This window comes from Hyperoodon ampullatus, assembly GCF_949752795.1.
Source record: "Hyperoodon ampullatus genome assembly, chromosome: 10".
NCBI lineage: Eukaryota > Metazoa > Chordata > Mammalia > Artiodactyla > Ziphiidae > Hyperoodon > Hyperoodon ampullatus.
Window position 1 is genome coordinate 85,295,794 of NC_136923.1, and position 21,178 is coordinate 85,316,971.

The window sequence follows — 21,178 nt, forward strand, 5'->3', positions numbered from 1 at the left end:
AACAGCCCACCCCAGGCTGGGCTGGGCATCCCTTCTCTCCATAGCAACCTACACATCTCTATCAGAGCTCTTTCCCACCATATCTCATATTTCACTGTATTAATGGATAACCACCTCAGTCCAAAAGTAAACTGACGCTCATGCAGAACATCAAGTTGTTTTGATTTTTTTTTTTTTTTTTTAGTTTATACCATTTTACTAACCTATATCTATTCCCCAGCCTCCCAGCCCCTGCCCTGGCAACCACTTTTCTACTCAGTTTCTATGAGTTTGACTCCTTTCTTTCTTTCTTTCTTTTGAATTTTATTTTATTTTTTTATACATTAGATTCTTATTAGTCATCCATTTTATACACATCAGTGTATACATGTCAATCCCAATCGCCCAATTCAGCACACCACCATCCCCACCCCACCCCCACGGCCTTCCCCCTTTAGTGTCCACATGTTTGTTCTCTACATCTGTGTCTCAATTTCTGTACCATTCTTCTAGGTTCCACATATATCTGTTAATATACGATATTTGTTTTTCTCTTTCTGATTTACTTCACTTTGTATGACAGTCTCTAGATGCATCCACGTCTCTACAAATGACCCAATTTCATTCCTTTCTATGGCTGAGTAATATTCCATTGTATATATGTACCACATCTTCTTTATCCATTCACCTGTCGCTGGGCATTTAGGTTATTTTCATGACCTGGCTATTGTAAATAGTGCTGCAATGAACACTGGGGTGCATGTGTCTTTTTGAATTATGGTTTTCTCTGGGTATATGCCCTGTAGGGGGATTGCTGGGTCATATGGTAATTCTATTTTTAGTTTTATAAGGAACCTCCATACTGTTTTCCATAGTGGCTGTATCAATTTACTTTCCCACCAACAGTGCAAGAGGGTTCTCTTTTCTCCACACCCTCTCCAGCATTTGCTGTTTGTAGATTTTCTGATGATGCCCATTCTAACTGGTGTGAGGTGATATCTCATTGTAGTTTTGATTTGCATTTCTCTAATAATTAATGATGATGAGCAGCTTTTCATGTGCTTCTTAGCCACCTGTATGCCTTCTTTGGAGAAATGTCTATTTAGGTCTTCTGCCCATTTTCTGATTGGGTTGTTTGTTTTTTTAATATTGAGCTGCAAGAGCTGTTTATATTTGGAGATTAATCCTCTGTCTGTTGACTCGTTTGCAAATATTTTCTCCCATTCTGAGGGTGGTGTTTTTATCTTGCTTATGGTTTCCTTTGCTGTGCAAAAGCTTTTAAGTTTCATTAGGCCCCATTTGTTTATTTTTGTTTTTATTTCCATTACTCTAGGAGGTGGATCAAAAAAGATCTTGCTGTGATTTATGTCATAGAGTGTTCTTCCTATGCTTTCCTCTAAGTTTTATAGTGTCTGGTCTTACATGTAGGTCTCTAATCCATTTTGAGTTTATTTTTGTGTATGGTGTTAGGGAGTGTTCTAATTGCATTCTTTTACATGCAGCTGTCCAGTTTTCCCAGCACCACTTATTGAAGAGACTGTCTTTTCTCCATTGTATATCCTTGCCTCCTTTGTCATAGATTAGTTGACCATAGGTGCATGGGTTTATCTTTGGGCTTTCTATCTTGTTCCATTGATCTATGTTTCTGTTTTTGTGCCAGTACCATACTGTCTTGATTACTGTAGCTTTGTAGTATAGTCTGAAGTCAGGGAGTCTGATTCCTCCAGCTCTGTTTTTTCCCTCAAGACTGCTTTGGCTATTCGGGATCTTTTGTGTCTCCATACAAATTTTAAGATTTTTTGTTCCAGTTCCGTAAAAAATGTCATTGGTAATTTGATAGGGATTGCGTTGAATTGTAGATTGCTTTGGGTAGTATAGTCATTTTCACAATATTGATTCTTCCAATCCAAGAGCATGGTATATCTCTCCAGCTGTTGGTATCATCTTTAATTTTTTTCATCAGTGTCTTACACATTTCTGCATACAGGTCTTCTGTCTCCCTAGGTAGGCTTATTCCTAGGTATTTTATTCTTTTTGTTGCAGTGGTAAATGGGAATGTTTCTTAATTTCTCTTTCAGATTTTTCATCATTAGTGTATAGGAATGCAAGAGATTTCTGTGTGTTAATTTTGTATCCTGCAACTTTACCAAACTCATTGATTAGCTCTAGTAGTTTTCTGGTGGCATCTTTAGGATTCTCTATGTATAGTAGCATGTCATCTGCAAACACAGACAGTTTTACTTCTTCTTTTCCAATTTGTATTCCTTTCATTTCTTTTTCTTCTCTGATTGCTGTGGCTAGGACTTCCAAAACTATGTTGAATAATAGCGGTGAGAGTGGACATCCTTGTCTTGTTCCTGATCTTAGAGGAAATGCTTTCAGTTTTTCACCGAGAATGATATTTGCCGTGGGTTTGTCGTATATGGCCTTTATTATGTTGAGGTAGGTCCCCTCTGTGCCCACTTTTTGGAGCGCTCTTACTATGAATGGGTGTTGAATTTTCTCAAAAGCTTTTTCTGTATCTATTGAGATGATCATATGGTTTTTCTTCTTCAATTTGTTAATATGATGTATCATATTGATTGATTTGCATATACTGAAGAATCCTTGCATCACTGGGATAAATCCCACTTGATCATGGTGTATGATCCTTTTAATGTGTTGTTGGATTCTGTTTGCTAGTATTTTGTTGAGGATTTTTGCATCTATATTCATCAGTGATATTGGTCTGGCATTTTTTTTGTAGTGTCGTTGTCTGGTTTTGGTATCAGGGTGACGGTGGCCTCATAGAATGAGTTTGGGAGTGTTCCTTCCTCTGCAATTTTTTGGAAGAGTTTGAAAAGGATAGGGGTTAGCTCTTCTCTAAATGTTTGATACAATTCACCTGTGAAGCCATATGGTCCTGGACTTTTGTTTGTTGGAAGATTTTTAATCACAGTTTCAATTTCATTACTTGTGATTGGTCTGTTCATATTTTCTATTTCTTCCTGGTTCAGTCTTGGGAGGTTATACCTAAGAATTTGTCCATTTCTTCCAGCTTGTCCATTTTATTGGCATAGAGCTGTTTGTAGTAGTCTCTTAGGATGCTTTGTATTTCTGTGGTATCTGTTGTAACTTCTCCTTTTTCATTTCTAATTTTATTGATTTGAGTCCTCTCCCTCTTTTTCTTGATGAGTCTGGCTAATGGTTTTTCAATTTTGTTTATCTTCTCAAAGAACCAGCTTTTAGTTTTATTGATCTTTGCTATTGTTTTCTTTGTTTCTATTTCATTTATTTCTGCTCTGATCTTTATGATGTCTTTCCTTCTGCTAACTTTGGGTTTTGTTTGTTCTTCTTTCTCTAGTTCCTTTAGGTGTAAGGTTAGATTGTTTATTTGAAATTCTTCTTGTTTCTTGAGGTAGGCTTGTATAGCTATAAACTTCCCTCTTAGAACTGCTTTTGCTGCATTCCATAGGTTTTGGATCGTCATGTTTTCATTGTCATTTGTCTCTAGGTATTTTTTGATTTCCTCTTTGATTTCTTCAGTGATCACTTGGTTATTTAGTAACGTATTGTTTAGCCTCCATGTGTTTCTGTTTTTCACATTTTTTTCCCGGTAACTGATTTCTAATCTCATAGCACTGTAGTCAGAAAAGATGCTTGATATGATTTCAGTTTTCTTAAATTTACTAAGGCTTGATTTGTGACCCAAGATGTGATCTATCCTGGAGGATGCTCCGTGTGCACTTGCAAAGTGTAATCTGCTGTTTTTGGATGGAATGTCCTATAAATATCAATTAAATCTATCTGGTCCATTGTGTCATTTAAAGATCGTGTTTCCTGGGCTTCCCTGGTGGTGCAGTGGTTGAGAGTCCGCCTGCCGATGCAGGGGATGCAGGTTCGTGCCCCAGTCTGGGAAGATCCCACATGCCGCGGAGCGGCTGGGCTGCTGAGCCTGTGCATCCAGAGCGTGTGCTCCACAATGGGAGAGGCCACAGCAGTGAGAGGCCCGCGTGCCGCAAAAAAAAAAAAAAGATTGTGTTTCCTTATTAATTTTCTGTTTGGATGATCTGTCCATTGGTGTAAGTGAGATGTTAAACTCCCCCGGTATTACTGTGTCACTGTCGATTTCCTCTTTTAGAGCTGTTAGCAGTTGCCTCATATATTGAGGTGCTCCTATGTTGGGTGCACATATATTTGTAATTGCTATATCTTCTTCTTGGATTAAACCCTTGATCATTATGTGGTGTCCTTCCTTGTCTCTTGTAACATTCTATATTTTAAAGTCTATTTTATCTGATATGAGTATTGATACTCCAGCTTTCTTTTAATTTCCATTTGCATGGAATATCTTTTTCTATCCCCTCACTTTCAGTCTGTATGTGTCCCTAGGTCTGAAGTGGGTCTCTTGTAGACAGCATATATATGGGTCTTGTTTTTGTATCCATTCAGCAAGCTTGTGTCTTTTGGTTGGAGCATTTAATCCATTCACGTTTAAGGCAATTATCGATATGTATGTTCCTATTACCATTTTCTTAATTGTTTCGGGTTTGTTTTTGTAGGTCCTTTTCTTCTCTTGTGTTTCACACTTAGAGAAGTTCCTTTAGCATTTGTTGTAGAGCTGGTTTGGTGGTGCTGAATTCTCTTAGCTTTGCTTGTCTGTAAAGCTTTTGATTTCTCCATCGAATCTGAATGAGATCCTTGCTGGGTAGAGTAATCTTGGTTGTAGGTTTTTCCCTTTCATCACTTTAAGTATATCATGCCACTCCCTTCTGGCTTGTAGAGTTTCTGCTGAGAAGTCAGGCTTTAACCTTATGGGAGTTCCCTTGTATGTTATTTGTCGTGTTTCCCTGGTTGCTTTCAATAATTTTTCTTTGTCTTTAATTTTTGCCAATTTGATTACTATGTGTCTCGGCATGTTTCTCCTTGGGTTTATCCTGTATGGGACTCTATGCGCTTCCTGGATTTGGGTGGCTATTTCCTTTCCCATGTTAGGGAAGTTTTCGACTATAATCACTTCAAATATTTTCTCTGGTCCTTTCTCTCTCTTTCTCCTTCTGGGACCCCTATAATGCGAATGTTGTTGAGTTTAATGTTGTCCCAGAGGTCTCTTAGGCTGTCTTCATTTCTTTTCATTCTTTTTTCTTTATTCTGTTCTGCAGCAGTGAATTCCACCATTCTCTCTTCCAGGTCACTTATCCTTTCTTCTGCCTCAGTTATTTGCTATTGATTCCTTCTAGTGTATTGTTCATTTCAATTATTGTATTGTTCATCTCTTTTTGTTTGTCTTTAATTCTTCTAGGTCTTTGTTAAACATTTCTTGCATCTTCTCGATCTTTGCCTCCATTCTTTTTCCGAGGTCCTGAATCATCTTCACTATCATTATTCTGAATCCTCTTTCTGGAAGGTTGCCTATCTCCACTTCATTTAGTTGTTTTTCTGGGGTTTTATCTTGTTCCTTCATCTGGTACACAGCCCTCTGCCTTTTCATCTTGTCTATTCTTTCTATGAATGTGGTTTTTGTTCCATGGGCTTCAGGATTGTAGTTCTTCTTGCTTCTGCTGTCTTCCCTCTGGTGGATGAGGCTATCTTAGAGGCTTCTGCAAGTTTCCTGATGGGAGGGACTGGTAGTGGGAGCTGGCTGTTGCTCTGGTGGGCAGAACTCAGTAAAACTTTAATCCACTTGTCTGTTGATAGTTGGGGCTGGGTTCCCTCCCTGTTGGTTGTTTGGCCTGAGGTGACCCAACACTGGAGCCTACTTGGGCTCTTTGGTAGGGCTAATGGCAGACTTTGGGAGGGCTCACGCCAAGGGGTACTTCCCAGAACTTCTGCTGCCAGTGTCCTTGTCCTCACGATGAGACACAGCCACCTCTCGCCTCTGCAGGAGACCCTCCAACACTAGCCGGTTGGTCTGGTTCAGTCTCTATTGGGTCACTGCTCCTTCCCCTGGGTCCCGATGCACACACTACTTTGTGTGTGCCCTCCAAGAGTGGAGTCTCTGTTTCCCCCAGTCCTGTCGAAGTCCTGCAATCAAATCCCACTAGCCTTCAAAGTCTGATTCTCTAGGAATTCCTCCTCCCGTTGCCGGACCCGCAGGTTCGGAAGCCTGACGTGGGGCTCCAGTGGGTGGACTTCTGTGGTGTAAGTGTTCTCCAGTTTGTGGGTCACCCATCCAGCAGTTACACGATTTGATTTTACTGTGATTGCACCCCTCCTACCATCTCATTGTGGCTTCTCCTTTGTCTTTGGACGTGGGGTATCTTTTTTTGGTGAGTTCCAGTGTCTTCCTGTTGATGACTGTTCAGCAGTTAGTTGTGATTCCAGTGTTCCTTGTTTTGTTTTTAATGAGTAAATTAGGATAAAAATGGGAAATAAATGAAGCCAGAATTAAGACTGAATACAGCAAACTATACTTCTTTAGGCACGCCCCTATTTTTTTGATGTGGACCATTTTTAGTCTCTATTGAATTTGTTACAGTATTGCTTCTGTTTTATGTTTTTGGTTTTTTGGCCACGAGGCATGAGGGATCTTAGCTCCCCGACCAGGGATCGAACCCACACCCCCTGCATTGGAAGGCAAAGTCCTAACCACTGGACCGCCAAGGAAGTCCCAGGCCCAGAACCCTTTTAATATGTCAAGTGCACATACAGCTCTGAGCCTCTCAACTTATAGTACAAAAGGCAGGCATAAGTCATAGCACAATTCACTGTGTCTGAGACAGAGAAAACTAACGGCTCCAGGTTTCCACTCCTCTTGACAAAGAACTGCAATTTCTTCTGCATAGCTTTGCAACAAAGGCATCTCGGGATGAAACTGAACAGTGTCCACAACAGTGGTACAGACAGTAGAAAGAGCACATATGGTAACAATTTTTATAGGGATATTAAAGCGGCCCTTAATGAAAGTCAATGACATGATGCAAAAGCACAACACAGTAAGAGCAATGCTGTGAGGCCCAAAACAATAGGGAAAAAAGGGGTTGAGTCTATTTAGCAGAGACTCTCCAGGGCACCATACCCTCTGCTACCCCCAAATCTCTGTTCAAGGCCCTTCTGGACCTTGGTCCTGAAGGAATGAGATCTGGAATGTGCTTCTGGCACTTCCACAAAGGGCTGTCAAAAAAATTACTAGAAATTTTAAGGAACATACATTTTAGCTGAATTATACAGATGGTATCATAGTTCTGAAATTTAGAATTTGGAAATTAAGAGGTTTTCATATGTTGCTTTCTAGTGGTTAATAAGTTAAGCCTCCATTTTTCCAGAGTGATATCAATATGAAAATGACAGTACAGAATAAATAAAACTGTAAGAGGAAACAAACAGTTAGGACTTGAACGACCTTCTGTGTACAGTTAATATCAGTGTGACTAATTTTAAATGAGATATTGACTTAATAGTCTGTGCTTGGCAACACTGTTAATAGATTAGTTCAATTAATAACTGTTGGTACGTGAAAATGAGGTGATTTGCTTAAAAATAAAATATCATTTTGACCAAGACAAATGGATCTTCACTGAATTTTAATCTATATTAAAAAGCTTAAAATTATATATGTAAATTTGAGGTTGAATTTGTTAAGGGAAAATAATTGCTATTTGGTCATTGGAGCAAGGATTCACAAGATATATTCTGTAACAATTCAAGCCTTTTAAAATTGTTTTCCTAGGAAAGAGCAGTAAGCATACGACCTGTTCCTCTGCATGAATATATTTTGATTTAAAACTGGTATGACACTCATTAAAATAACTGAAAGAATTACACACAATTAGTGAGCTAGTTTTGCCTAAGGAGAAGATACTGACTCTTCACCACTTGGCACATTATTTGAAACCTCAAACTTATGCAATTTTTTAAAAGTAGTAGACTATATATAGTGACAAATTGAATATGTAGACATTTCCAGTCATTAGAAGGAGAACTGTATCCTTTAATACCCCAAGGGCCAATGATAAACCAAAGTTGAAAGATATGGTGGGAAATACTGATTTCCTAAGAGCACCTGATTGCAGGAAAAGAACAGATGGTCTACGGACAATAAAGACTCTAAGTGAATACACGTTTCAGCTTGACATACAAGGCATGTATGTTGAAATGACAAGAAGCATATTGGAAAGCTAATTAATCACTGTCAGCAACAAAATAACACATGGAGAGGCACAGAATGTTCCAGGGAAGCCAAAAGTAGACAGATTCATTTCTAACAATTGGATAACAATTAAGTGGATCAGATCCTTGATGCAGTTGTTTCCAATAATGTTTAAAAACTATGGGCTTACATTATGGTTAAATGGCACACATTTTTCACTTCTGTTTCTGTTCACATATTAATTTAGTATGGAAATAGTAAGCAGATATTTTGCATAAAACAATGCAGTCTATTTAAATCTAACTTGGAATTTAATTCTGATTGCAAGAAATGTACCAGATATGAAATCAGTATACAGAGTATAGCAGACTGGTTAAACATGCAATGGTCTACAGACCATTGGGCGCCTGCCTTTGGGTGATCTTAGATCGCCTCGGCCAAGTTACTTAATATTTCCATGCCTCAGTTTCCTCATCTGTTAAATAGAAGGTATTAACAACACCTATCCTTCATAGGTTGTCATGAGAATTAAACTGGTTGCTATTTAATAAAAAGCTTAGACTAGTGCCTAGCATGTCATAGGTGCTATGTAAGTGTTAAATAAATGAATAGGAAGACTTTTTAAGCCATCTGATTCCCAGCCCTGGAGTTAAAGGGTTATCAGAATCTCTGGCACTACGACAGTGGATACAGGTTTTAAAACCCTGCAGGTTATTCTAATAGTTCTTGTTCTATGCTGCCCTCCCCCCCCCCACCAGGTAAACTAAATTACCTCTTAGTTTCTTTCCAGTTAAAAGGAAAAAAAAAATACTTGATTGGAGACAGAGTTTTAAAAAATGATTCCCCTTTCTGCCATTTTGTTTAAAGAAATCAGCATTTTTCTTCAACTTTATGAAATTAAGGTTGATGAGAAGCTCTCAGTCATCCTCCCAGCAGATAACAGGCCCCATCAAATCATTCAATCATTCCTATTTCAGCCCTCAAAGTACAAGTTTAATAGATGTTGACTAAGTGAAGAATTTCCTTCTAAGAAATCAATCATTGTTTCCATCTCCACGAAGGCAATCCTTAAGTTCAAACTAATATCTATTTCAACAACTAATCTACGGCTCTGAACCTTCCCTAGTGCTATCATAGCTATTGGTTCTTTAAAGAGACTTAAGCACTGAAATGGAATTGACTTTTGGACCACAGAGGAATGGAGGAAAACATAAAGATATCCAGGAACAGGGGAAAAAAGAGATGCCCAGAATCTCCACTAAGTCTATTAAAGAAATGTTCAACAATGGATTTAGTAGATAACATGAACATCACAAACAGAAAATGCCAGGATCTGTTAACAATCTTGAATCTATAAGTAGAAGGTTGGTGATGAGTCAGAGTTACTCTGGAATGTCCTAGGGAAACTATTTCAGGGCTTTGGGCTACAAACAAACATTTTAGGGAATAAAGTTATAGCATCTCCCAGAGCAGTCACATTCAAGAGTGCTCTGGCTCCATGTGGCACAATTTCTACCTGCCAGGGATGTATAATTCCATGTGGGAAAGGTTGTATGCATGTACTTAAATGCTTCTAGAATTTTCTATGCAACAGTTTATCTTGTGTCCTTTCTTCCTGGATCACTTAAGATCTAAACGCTGCCAAAGAATACATATAGGCTCATTTAGAAAATCATCACCAATTAAATCTCTCCCTTTGAAATATGTACTTCAAAAATTTTTTTAAATAGCACCACATAAGGATAACAAGTTGAAATATGTGGTAAGATGTCAATGAGAAACAAAAATGATTTGCTACTTTGATTATGAAAGGTGGCAGTGCAAGTAACTTAAAAAAGCAAATCTAATGCTCTTTCCAATTAGATGTGAGTTTGTACCACTGGCTTAGGGTAAGAAGTCCAGAGCTTAGGAAGTTGATTTTCTTTCAGAGTGGGACCTTTGCACCTGGGGTAACTGCCACCATGTAAATGGGGCTATCTTTGGGTGGCTTAGAATCAATAGTTAGGCTGAGATTATAGAGGAAATTATTACAGCACAAAATCCACTGACTTGCACTTTCTACACAAAAATGTTCTTTTTCATTAAACTAACATCAAACTTGGCTCTGGTTTTCTGCTACTTAACAATTCATTAGCCTCGTTAAAACAATGACCAAAGACAAAACTTTTAGAACTGAAAAAAATGCTATTTTTAATGGCTTAAAAATTCTGCCCAAGTATTTGTTTTCTTTATAGAGAGCTCTGTGTTGTCTCAACAAGACATTCGACACCAGAGGCCCTGCTTCTGGTCCTAGGATTCAGTAGCTGCTCACGTCAGGAATGGCCCTAACTGCTTGCCTCCCAGCCGTCTGAACCAGAAAAAAAACACCCTTCTAACCTGGGTCATCCTTTGAGTGAAGTTCAGAGAGCTCTCCATCTAGTTCTGCCTCTTTCTGCATCATAGCAACAAGACAGTTTTTACAAAATGGAAGCCACACGGTGCTGGATGTGCCTGCAGCATGGTTTGCCCTTTGATCCTCATAGCGGTTCTGTATCTGCATTTTTTTTTTTAAAGTACAAACTTCCAGTTATATAAGTCCCGGCGATGTAAAGTACAGCATGGTGACTATAGTTAACAATACTGTACTGCATATTTGAAGTTGCTAAGAGAGTAGAGCATAAGAGTTCTCATCACAAGGAAAAAGATCATAACTATGTGTGGTGATGATGTTAATTAAACTTGTTGCAATCACTCTGCAATACATACATATATTGAATCATTATGTTGTACACCTAAAAGTAATACAATGTTATGTCAATTGTATCTCAATAAAAACTAAATTTTAAAAAAGGGCTCTTTTCTTCTATCCTCACCCCACTCACTTTAAGGAGAACAACTATTTTTTTCTTTCACATAACAAAAGCAAATTAGTCAATCAAACAAAAACAAACCAAGCTTATACAATTTAAAACCATCCTTACATGAGCTAAGCCAATCTTTTTTAACCAACACTCCATCACCCAAAACCACATGACTTATAAACTCAAAAACTCATGTTTCCTATACCCCATTCCAACTCACAAACAACCAGATAATTCTGGCAGAAAACATCATATGTAGAGTTAATTTTAAATTTTTAATTCAAATCTATTTCCTATTACTCCTTTTTTTTTTTAGGGTTAGCCTAAGAGGTTTCCAGAATAATTACCCTATGATAACTTAGTGTCTATTACCTCAAAGTGTAAACAAAATTTAAAATATTTATTAAACATACATTTTATAACATACTGGATAAGCAAGTTTTAAAAAACTTGATATTCCCTCTACACAGACCAAATATATTTATAGATTTATACAGTTATATATTAACAGAAAATTATTTATCTTTAGTTATACTAGAATGTTACTAGTTGAAGTATATACTAACATACTAATGTTGAAATCTAAGATATATTTTAGTCTTTCTTTGCTAGTCTCCTTGTATATGATAAGGTTTTATCTGGAGGGCATTTATCTATTTTATTCATAGATTTTAAAGATGATAGTAATGGTTTATAAATAAGGAACTACTTAAAGCATATTCTCTTCTGGGCTAGAAAAGTAGTATCAGTCTCATCAGATCTTTGGTTTTGAAAGTTAAAAACAAGTACCATTTCTTTACAATGGCTGCATTGAAAAATTACTAAAATCAGAAGCTGATATAGAAATATTTGGGCACATAAGTAGACCAAACCTAGTCTCACCAGCACCCTCTCAGATTATAAGAAATTACTAAAAATGAATGTTTTAGTAAAACATAAAAATACTAAATACAGAGGATGAAAACATATTTAATACAGAGGTATATACAACTATATTAATGGTAAAATGAGAAATAACTATACTAATACCACAAATTTTAGAATAATAAAATAAAAACTGACATCAAATTGTCCCCAGAAAAATGAAGTATCAACAACCTGAATACTCTAGTTTTATGGTCAGATGGATGCACCATGTGGATGCACCATATTCCATCTTCTAAAGCACATCAAGTCAAGTCAATGAAAGAGAATATGAACTAAACAGTAAATGCAAATCTTAGAGTGTACCCCAAAATTGTGTAAAGAAAAAACAGGAAGAAGCAAGAGATTAAAAAAAAAAAACCTAAAGGACCAACAAAGAGATAATCATCCTACATATTTTTTTGGGGAAAAAGTCCTTCCCCACGTTTTTCTGAAGGCTTATTTAAAGATATTTTCCTGTCACAAATGACCTTTAAAAGGTAAATAAATAATTTCTCCTAATTAATTTAGGAATTCCCACCCCCCCCCACTATGATTTTAGAGACAGATCCAAGTTTTATGCTCACTGCAATTTTCACAATTTTTCGTTTTTTGGGGGGTGAGTGGGGTGGGTGGAGGTACTCGTTAAGAAAAGTTTTACAAAATTACAGATAAAAAGTGAGTTATAGGGCCTTCGTGGGAACCAGAAGGTTAAGCTTTATCAGCGTCATTAAGAGACTATATACAGCAACAAGTTTCTGAAAGAACTGCCTCTGCAGGGAAGTTTTATTTGGTCTGGTTTGTAAAGGTGAGATTTTTTTTAAAAAAACAATAGCAAATCCAGTGAATGGGATAATGCTGTCACCAAAAGATGTGTCTTACCATACAAGTATCCAGATCTTCCAAACGTTCTATCTCTGTGAGCTCCTCCACCATGATGGTGGAGCGTTTAACGGGCTTCTCCTCAGGCAGCTCGATCTCCAAGGAATCTTGCTGAGGAAGGGCCTTGCCACGTCTGCTGAAATGGTCGGTCTAGAGAGTCAAGACACATCAAGGAGAAATGAAAGCCCAGAGGCAAAGGAACAGCAAGTCAGCTGAATTCCAGAAGATACCTTCCACAAGGTGGCGCAGTGAAGGATACTGTCTGCACTTGGTTAATGGAGACTCTTAATACATTCACACTGGAGTAAGTTACCTCTTTTATCATCTTTCTTTGGAAGGTGGAGTATTATAAACAAGAAATTACAAAATCTCCTTTTAAACATCTTTTGAGACGTTAGTTGAAAACTAGGTAATTCATAAATCTTTGCCATGTTCGTGTAAATATGCACAAAGTAGGCATGTATTTTTGTTTTCCAAAAGATGCATTATGAACATTTTCAGGAAGCTGATGTGACTTTTTTCAGCTTTCGGTCTTCAATACAATCACCTAAATGTCCGTCGACAGATGAACAGGTAAAGAAGATGTGGCACATATATACAATGGAATATTACTCAGCCATAAAAAGAAATGAAATTGAGTTATTTGTAGTGAGGTGGATGGACCTAGACAGAGTGAAATAAGTTAGAAAGAGAAAAACAAATACCACATGCTAACACATATATATGGAATCTAAAAAAAAAAATGGTACTGATGAACCTAGTTGCAGGGCAGGAATAAAGATGTAGACGTAGGGAATAGATCTGAGGACACAGCGGGGAAGGGGAAGCTGGGATGAAGTGAGAGAGTGGCATGGACATATATACACTACCGAATGTAAAATAGATAGCTAGTGGGAAGCAGCTGCATAGCACAGGGAGATCAGTTCGGTGCTTTGTGACCACCTAGAGGGGTGGGATAGGGAGGGAGGCTCAAGAGGGAGGAGATATGGGGATGTATGTAAGCATATGGCTGATTCACTTTGGTATAGAACAGAAACTAACACAGTATTGTGAAGCAATTACACTCCAATAAAGATCTATTAAAAAGAAAAAAAAAAAACACTAGGAAGGAAAGAAGTCAAAGGGGAAGGACAGATTGAAGTAGCTGGATTAGACCCACAACCATAGCAACTCGGGACTGGTCTGGATGCTGATTCCAACATCTTAACTGTAAGAAGACATCTCTGAGTCAATTGGGGAAATCTGAATACAGAGTGGATTGTAACTGGTAATAAGGAATCTTTGTTGATTTTGTTAGGTGTGACTGTTTCGGCAATCATGTAAAAATCATGCTGCCAGTTAGAGACGCCTTCTGAAGTATTTACAGCAAAATGGCATGGTATACGAGAGATGCTTTTAAATAGGCCGTGTGTGTGTGTGTGTGTGTGTGAGAGAGAGAGAGAGAGAGAGAGAGAGAGAGAGAGGTAGAAAAAGCAAAGAGAGATCAGCAAAATATTGGGATAATTGTTAAAACTGAATAGTGGGCAAAGGAGGGCTCATTGTCATACTTTCTCTGTTCTTGTCTGTGTTTGAAATTTTCCACAATAAAAATGCTTTCTCCCCCTTGGAAAAAAAAAAAAAGTAAGTGAAGCATGATGTCATTGCCACCAACATTACTGGTGGAAATATAAGGGAAATTTAAACCAGAAAAATAACTGACACAGTGTAAATGAGGAGACCACTTAGTACAAAAGAAAATAAGAAGTGTTCTTTTTTGTTAATTTTATTTCCTATTTCCTCTGAAACAATTTCTTTCTATATCTAGTGCTCAAAAGTATCTAACGAGGGGAAATAAAATGATTCCAACCTTCATTATTTTTAAAGGACTGAAAGGAAAGAAATTGCTAATAAAATTTTAATTATTGCTAGTTTTCACTGTTCTCATGTAATAATTATCATATTTTACATGACTTATTAATTACCAGTGTTGTACTTCAGATAAACCTAAGAAAGTAAATGGTAAGAGATGAAATAAACTGGGCTGAAATTAATAAGCTCTAGTGCTGAGCTGATTCATCACCAGGAACTTTGAAACGTTGAGAACCAGTTGACAATTCTATGGAACCTTTGGGAATATTTCTAAACTTAAGTCGGAGAAAATATTAATGCTACTGGAATGTCCTTGAAAGAAGTATTTCATTTTGAAGGTACAATTTCTTTCACAAAGCAGTTAAGCTCTCAACTTACAATCCAAATCAGCAGTAAGAAATTCAAAACGAAAGTGCATTCACACAACTCTTTTTCGATTGTGAAAAGAAAATGTCAGTACTTAGAGTTACCATATTCTTCAAAGAAGGACAAATGCAAAAAAAAGTGAAAAAATTCAAAGTGTCAGTGTAGTTCTCACATGCAGCCATATTGATACAACATCTAGCATTTGTGTCATCAAGTAGGCATCTTGAGACAGTCCCTGGAGCTGTAGGTTATCGATAAACTATTTCTATAAAGGATGCTTTACTGATTTTGTTTCTGCTTATTTAAAAAATGTTTGAATTGTGATCTCTTGACTTGTCAAGAGCTCTTTGTAGCTCTTTATTGTGCAACGAACTGCAAACCAGTGCTTCTTAAAATCTCTGTGGTAATGAACCAGTTTTTTGTATTTCCAATTTGCCACAAACCAGTATATTGATAAAATACAATACAAATTAAAAAAAATTTAAATAACATGTGTTTGCATATTATTGCCATGTCAAATTGCTCTAGAAGTCTCTCCACACTTCCTCTTAGTTTCTGAACTTGCCTTGTCACAGACTAGTAACCATTCATTAGTGGGCCAGCTCCAGTCCACAGGCAATACTTTGAGGAGCTAGAGATGTCCAGCTTATCTTTTAGATCTTTTCATTTTTCTCAAATGAATTTTTCAAAATACTCATTTTGTCTGCCTCCTCAGAAGAAGCTGTTGCTGCTCCTGTGATTTTGGTGTTCTCTACCGTCACTCAACAATTCAATGCCATAAAACTGTAGGGTATCTACAGCTTACATAGTTAACCTGCAATTCTTCTCTGGAGAAAACACTGTCATAACTTGTTTGGGAGATTTCTACTGCATCATATCACAAATATTTTCGAGACACAAGATATAGCCACTTATAAAACCTTCATCTGTACCTCAGAGGACTTCGTGAAGTTTCTGATATATTTTTCGTATGCACTGATATTGGAAATATTTCTACCTAGTTTCTACCTTGATGTAGAACCAGTCTCTAGATGAAGAAAATTTTAGTTTTGCACCTTGGTGATATCCAAAAGGCCTGGCTGGACACTCAGCAGCTATCAATCGCTGGAATATGTCCATTTTACTCTTGCACTCTCTTTGGACTCCAAACATTTCATTTCCGTCATGTTTTTAAGAATACTCTGTTATCAGATAATCATATCAGAGAACAATAAAACGAGCACAGATAAATTAAATACAGGTGAGCCTTGGACTACATGGGGTTGAGCTGTGCAAGCCCACTTACACGAGAATTTTTTTTAGTAGTAAATACTACACGATCCGGGTTGGTTGAATCCTCAGATGTGGAAAGCCAACTATAAGTTATATGTGGATTTTCAACTGCAGGGAGGGTCCTGCCCCAAGCCCCCGGTGTTGTTCAAGGGTCAACTATAATCTAAAAAAAAATTCTCAATTTTAGACCTTAGTCCCAACATCATCTCCTATCAAAATTTTTGACCTGTACGCATTATAAATGAACAACAACAATTCTGAATACCATTGCTTCTGCTTTGCCCTGCCATTCTCTCTGGAGAAATTCTAACATGCTCTAGAATAGCTGGAAGCAATGAAGAAGAAGGAGGAAAACTAGGATTTTAACCCATAAAGCTGCAAAGGAATAAAATGTAGAAAAGCAACCACATCCCCACGCTGGAGACTGCCCTGCATTACCGCAGACCAAACCAGGGTTAGGATAAGGGTTCAAGATGTCCACAGCACTTACCAGTTTGTGATGGCAGTGTGAAAGTGCATCCAGAATTTCATCCACGATTCGATCAGATAGGAAGGAGGCTACTGTCAACTTCACTTCACTGTGTGAAAATCAAAAGCACAGAGTGGCATTTGAATTTGTGCAAGAGGGAAAAAAAATCACCCACCCTTGATACTATGTTGATAAGGTCAACTGTGACTTTGTTTCTGTCTTTGAAAATGGCACAGAAGAATGTGCAAACAGGGCGAAGGATTTCCAAAAATAAGCCTTACACACTGCCATAAACACACAGGTAATAGACTTTCTTCACCAATTCCAACCTGCCTCTGCAATTTCAGAACTCAAGATTTAGTGGTAGAAATGAAAAACATCTGGATAAAGACAAACTTAATGGGAACCATATGTACCATGTGGGAAGAACAATTCATCCATTGACATAAATGAAAACAAACTTGGGCTGGAGTAAATTAAGAAAATCTAGTCTTGTTGTGACGTCTTGGTTATTTCTTTCATATGCATATCCACCGCCTTTTACAAAACTTTTTACCAGTCAAATGGTACCATATTGAACTGCTTCTGCTTTGACTTGCCATCAAGTCAAATTCACTGTTCTCTTGCCTTTTATGAACAGAAGTTATCAAAATGTTTAGTTTTAGTGCCTCTTACCTAACCTTACAAAGATGCCCAGACAACAAGAAGTAGCTTGTAGTTTTTACTAATAAATGACTCAGCCACTAAGGTTTCCATCAGAGGGCTGGTATTTTGGTTAGCATTTTAGTTATTTGGCATTCCCAAGAATTCAACTTCCATGTGTGTCTTCAGTCTAAATAACCCTACTTAAATGCACACATGCACAAATGTGCATAAATGCACAATACATTGAAAGGTAAATGTGCTGGCGAGATACATACCCACGTTCCAACATCGTCACATAATTTCAGCCTACTTCTGAAGTCAATAATTTTAAAAATTTTCGAGCAGGGGAAGAAGTTATCAAAATAAGATTATTTACTCCTCAAGCTAAAGTTGAAAGTGTATTTGTGTAACAGAGAAAAATCTTTCTAACTGAAAGGCAGTAATTTGCATGCAATGTTTCTGCTCAGAAGATTTCTGATGGCAGGGCAGAGGGGAAGCACCAACTCTTTGATGACTACAGTACAAATTTTCCTGGGCTGCATATAAAGGAATGTTTCTTTAATTCCTGTCTCTGAAACAAGGTCTCACTAGCTATTTGGTTTATCTAATACTATATTATTCCCCAGAGGCGTCCACTGATAAGATTCACCCGGGTTGCTTATGAAAAATACAGATAACTAGGTCCTACCCCAAACATCCAGAGAGGCCTGGGAATCTAATGTTAACAAGTACTTCCCTCTGATGCTTTTAGACATGTTTGGGAATTCTGCTTCCTTCTAAGACTACAGAGTCGGTAGTTTGTTTCTCTTCCCCACCTCCCGCCTCTCTGAGGTAGGGAGGGAAAGTTTATTGCAAGTTATAACATCAAAAAAAGGTTCTTAAAAAGAAAACAATAGATATATGTATAACTGAATCATTTTGCTGTGCACCTGAAACTAACATAACATTGTTAATCAACTATGCTCCAATATAAAATAAAATTTTTTTTAAAAGCAATTATTTTTTAACGTTTCAGGACCATCCTATCATTTTGCTACTGGACGCTCTACTTCCTTCCTGATTGAACTTCCAGCAAAAATTTTAAAGGAAAAGATTCAACTTAGCTTGCATGTGCCTATTTTCATTCTATCAGTGCTCAGTATAATGCATCATAAGAAGCCAAGTAAGGAGTTAGTGGACATATAACTGATTTATTTAAGTGAGGAGTTTTATACTGCTATTCAACTTTTAGAATTTGCCCATTTTCAAGGGAAATGAGCATATTTGACAGAATCTGGTACTCCAGGAAAGGCAGAATATGATCTACTGGTGGTTCAATCCACTATTATGAAAAATGGTGGTCAATACATTTTTTTTCTCCTTAATACTTAAGGGGCTTCAATAGAAATTCTGAAACTACAGGTTACAGAAATATGTAAGCATACCTGGGCTAGAGTTCATAAAATCACAATCTATGGGGTCCTAAAAAGCCTCTGAAAGTCTTTTCTTAATTTCTCAAGTCCTTCCAGTTGCCTTACAATTCAGTTGAATAGGCATTAGGATCTTTGTTTAAAAGACAGACACACACAGTACAGCTGTATCTTAGACCTGAAACTCTCTAGTTACTACAGAACTCCTAAACCCTCAAAGCTCTATAGTCTAGCTTTAAGGTTATCAGCCTTTGATATCTACATTGTGATGATATAATATTTTTTGCATATTTTGTTTTTAAGTCTTATTTTTCTTGCAGGCTGTCATCAAGCTACATCATGATGTGTCAGTACCTCTCTCAACTCTCCAGATAGGAGCTGTTATTTTTGCTACCCCTAATTATTCTTATCAAGATTTGGACATGGTTAAAATGGGAAATTTTAAACGCTTCTGAATTTGGTTTTTAGTCACCTGACTCTCCAACTAGAAAACGTAACGAGAATTAGCTGAGCTATAATGTAATACTGGTGATCATCCCAGAGTTTCTATGTAAAAATCCAGGAAAGTTTGTTGGTGACCACACCTTCTAAATATTTATACCTAGGCATAATTTTCAAACTTTATCAAGCAGAAATCTATGTAAACACTCCAGAGCACCATTAGCACATACAGAGTCTCCCAGACCCATCAAAGAACCCAAAGGGAAATACGGTGAAGTCCTAGTGGGCCTCTTTGCCTATTTATAGGCTGTGCATTGGCTCAGAATATTCTGGTGGTAGAAAGCAAACCGACCTCATTTTTCAAAAGTTAGTGATTTATAAAGGTGAGAGATAAGCTTCAGAAGCAGAAAAAAAGAGGGGATTACAAACATGTACCCCCCTCTTAAAAAAATAAAACTCTTAAAAAAGAGCAGGTAACTGTTCCTCAGTAATGCAGGCATATCTGTGGTCATCTGATTTTGGAAATGTATTAAACCTATGCATTTATGCACAGCTATATCTGTATATACTCACTGCCTCATAGACATGTCTAAACACATTCTGTACGAATAAAGCCAACGATAACGCTCTTCACAGCTGCCTCAACTGCATTCACAGACACTGCAGCTCCGCGGTTTATTAACATTATAAACCTACCTAATTTTGTTAAGGATATCAATTCCAGACTGCTCCAACAGGACATTTTTAACAAAGGTACGTGGGATGGAAATCTTTTCAGTGCTGGCATGGATCAAGTCTTGCCGAATGTGGGCTTTTTTCATCACATTGGGACAAAGATTCTCGGCAGCATCAACCATGGACTCAAGCAACGCCTGCAATGCAGCACAAGTGGAGAGAGAGAGATGATGACACAGCCCCAGAGGCGCCCCCCATAAAACTGAAAGGTGGTTAGTTATGACGCCAAGCTCTCAGAGAACAGGGACACAACAGAGTCCCAGGTGCGACTAAGGATTCGGAGCTGCCCTGGGGTGACTTGTGACTGCTGGGTGATCACTGATCTCAGGTGATCACTTTAAATCAGACACCCTGGCATCTGAAGCATGATGGTGTGCTAGCTGTACTTAACACAGAGGCATTCATGATAAGATTTAGAAAGACACATATACACCAATTTACCACACCAGACTGTTCTCCTGGGTATTAGCAAATAAATTTACACATGTCCCTAGAACATACATCAAGTTAGAACTCTTGTGCAATTTCACAAATCACAGAAACCTCAAATCAGGGTGAAGCATTCAATAGCTCCATCAAAAGAGCAGTCATAGCAAACCACTATATAACAACTGCTAGTTTTCCCCTTTTAAAAGAAAAGCTTTAATGTTAAGTAAAATTATAATTGTTATCGGAACAATAAAAAACATGAATAACAGACAAAAATATTAACAGAGCACTTTATAAACAACATTAATAATAACAGTCAAAACCTACTTATATAGCACTTCAGAACTTTTAAAATGTTTCCGTCCATTTTATCCTTCCAAGATCTGTGAAGATGGGTACAGAAGCTATTCGTGTGATCACCATCTTATAGTTGAAGAATATGAGCTAAGGGAAGTTAAACGATTTGCCTGAGATGGGTGGCATGGCTGGTAAGTGTGGAAAGGGCACCCAAGTTAGCGTCAGACCTAAATTTGAATCCCAGATGAGTGACACTGGGCTAAGTTACTGATCTCTCAATTTTACTTTCCTCATCTATAAAATGGCAAATAAAAAAGTTCTTGCCTCATAGGATTACTGAAGATTAAATGATATTACATATGTAAAGTGCTCAGTATCATGTCTAGCATACAATAAAAGTTCAGTATCACAGATAATGTTATTAATTTGTTTTCAAAGATGCTAATCCTCATGATAAGATCCCAGCACATACCCTGAGAAAACCATAATTCAAAAACAGTCATGGGGCTTCTCTGGCGGCGCAGTGGTTGAGAGTCCGCCTGCTGATGCAGGGGACACGGGTTCGTGCCCCGGTCCAGGAAGATCCTGCATGCTG

The 21,178-nt window shown here is 37.6% G+C and overlaps 1 protein-coding gene across 5 annotated transcripts in view; it reads right to left on the reverse strand.

The window, feature by feature from the left end:
* The window catches only part of CARMIL1 (capping protein regulator and myosin 1 linker 1), a gene marked incomplete at both ends in the record, with an annotated part of 315,364 nt that overhangs the window by 45,786 nt on the left and 248,400 nt on the right, over positions 1 to 21,178 (reverse strand). For all 5 annotated transcript variants that reach the window (XM_079713631.1, XM_079713629.1, XM_079713628.1 and 2 more), the window contains 3 exons: positions 12,673 to 12,822; positions 16,649 to 16,736; positions 19,819 to 19,994. In XM_079713631.1, the coding sequence (XP_079569757.1) occupies positions 12,673 to 12,822; positions 16,649 to 16,736; positions 19,819 to 19,994 (414 nt within the window). The remainder of the gene's footprint in view (positions 1 to 12,672; positions 12,823 to 16,648; positions 16,737 to 19,818; positions 19,995 to 21,178) is intronic.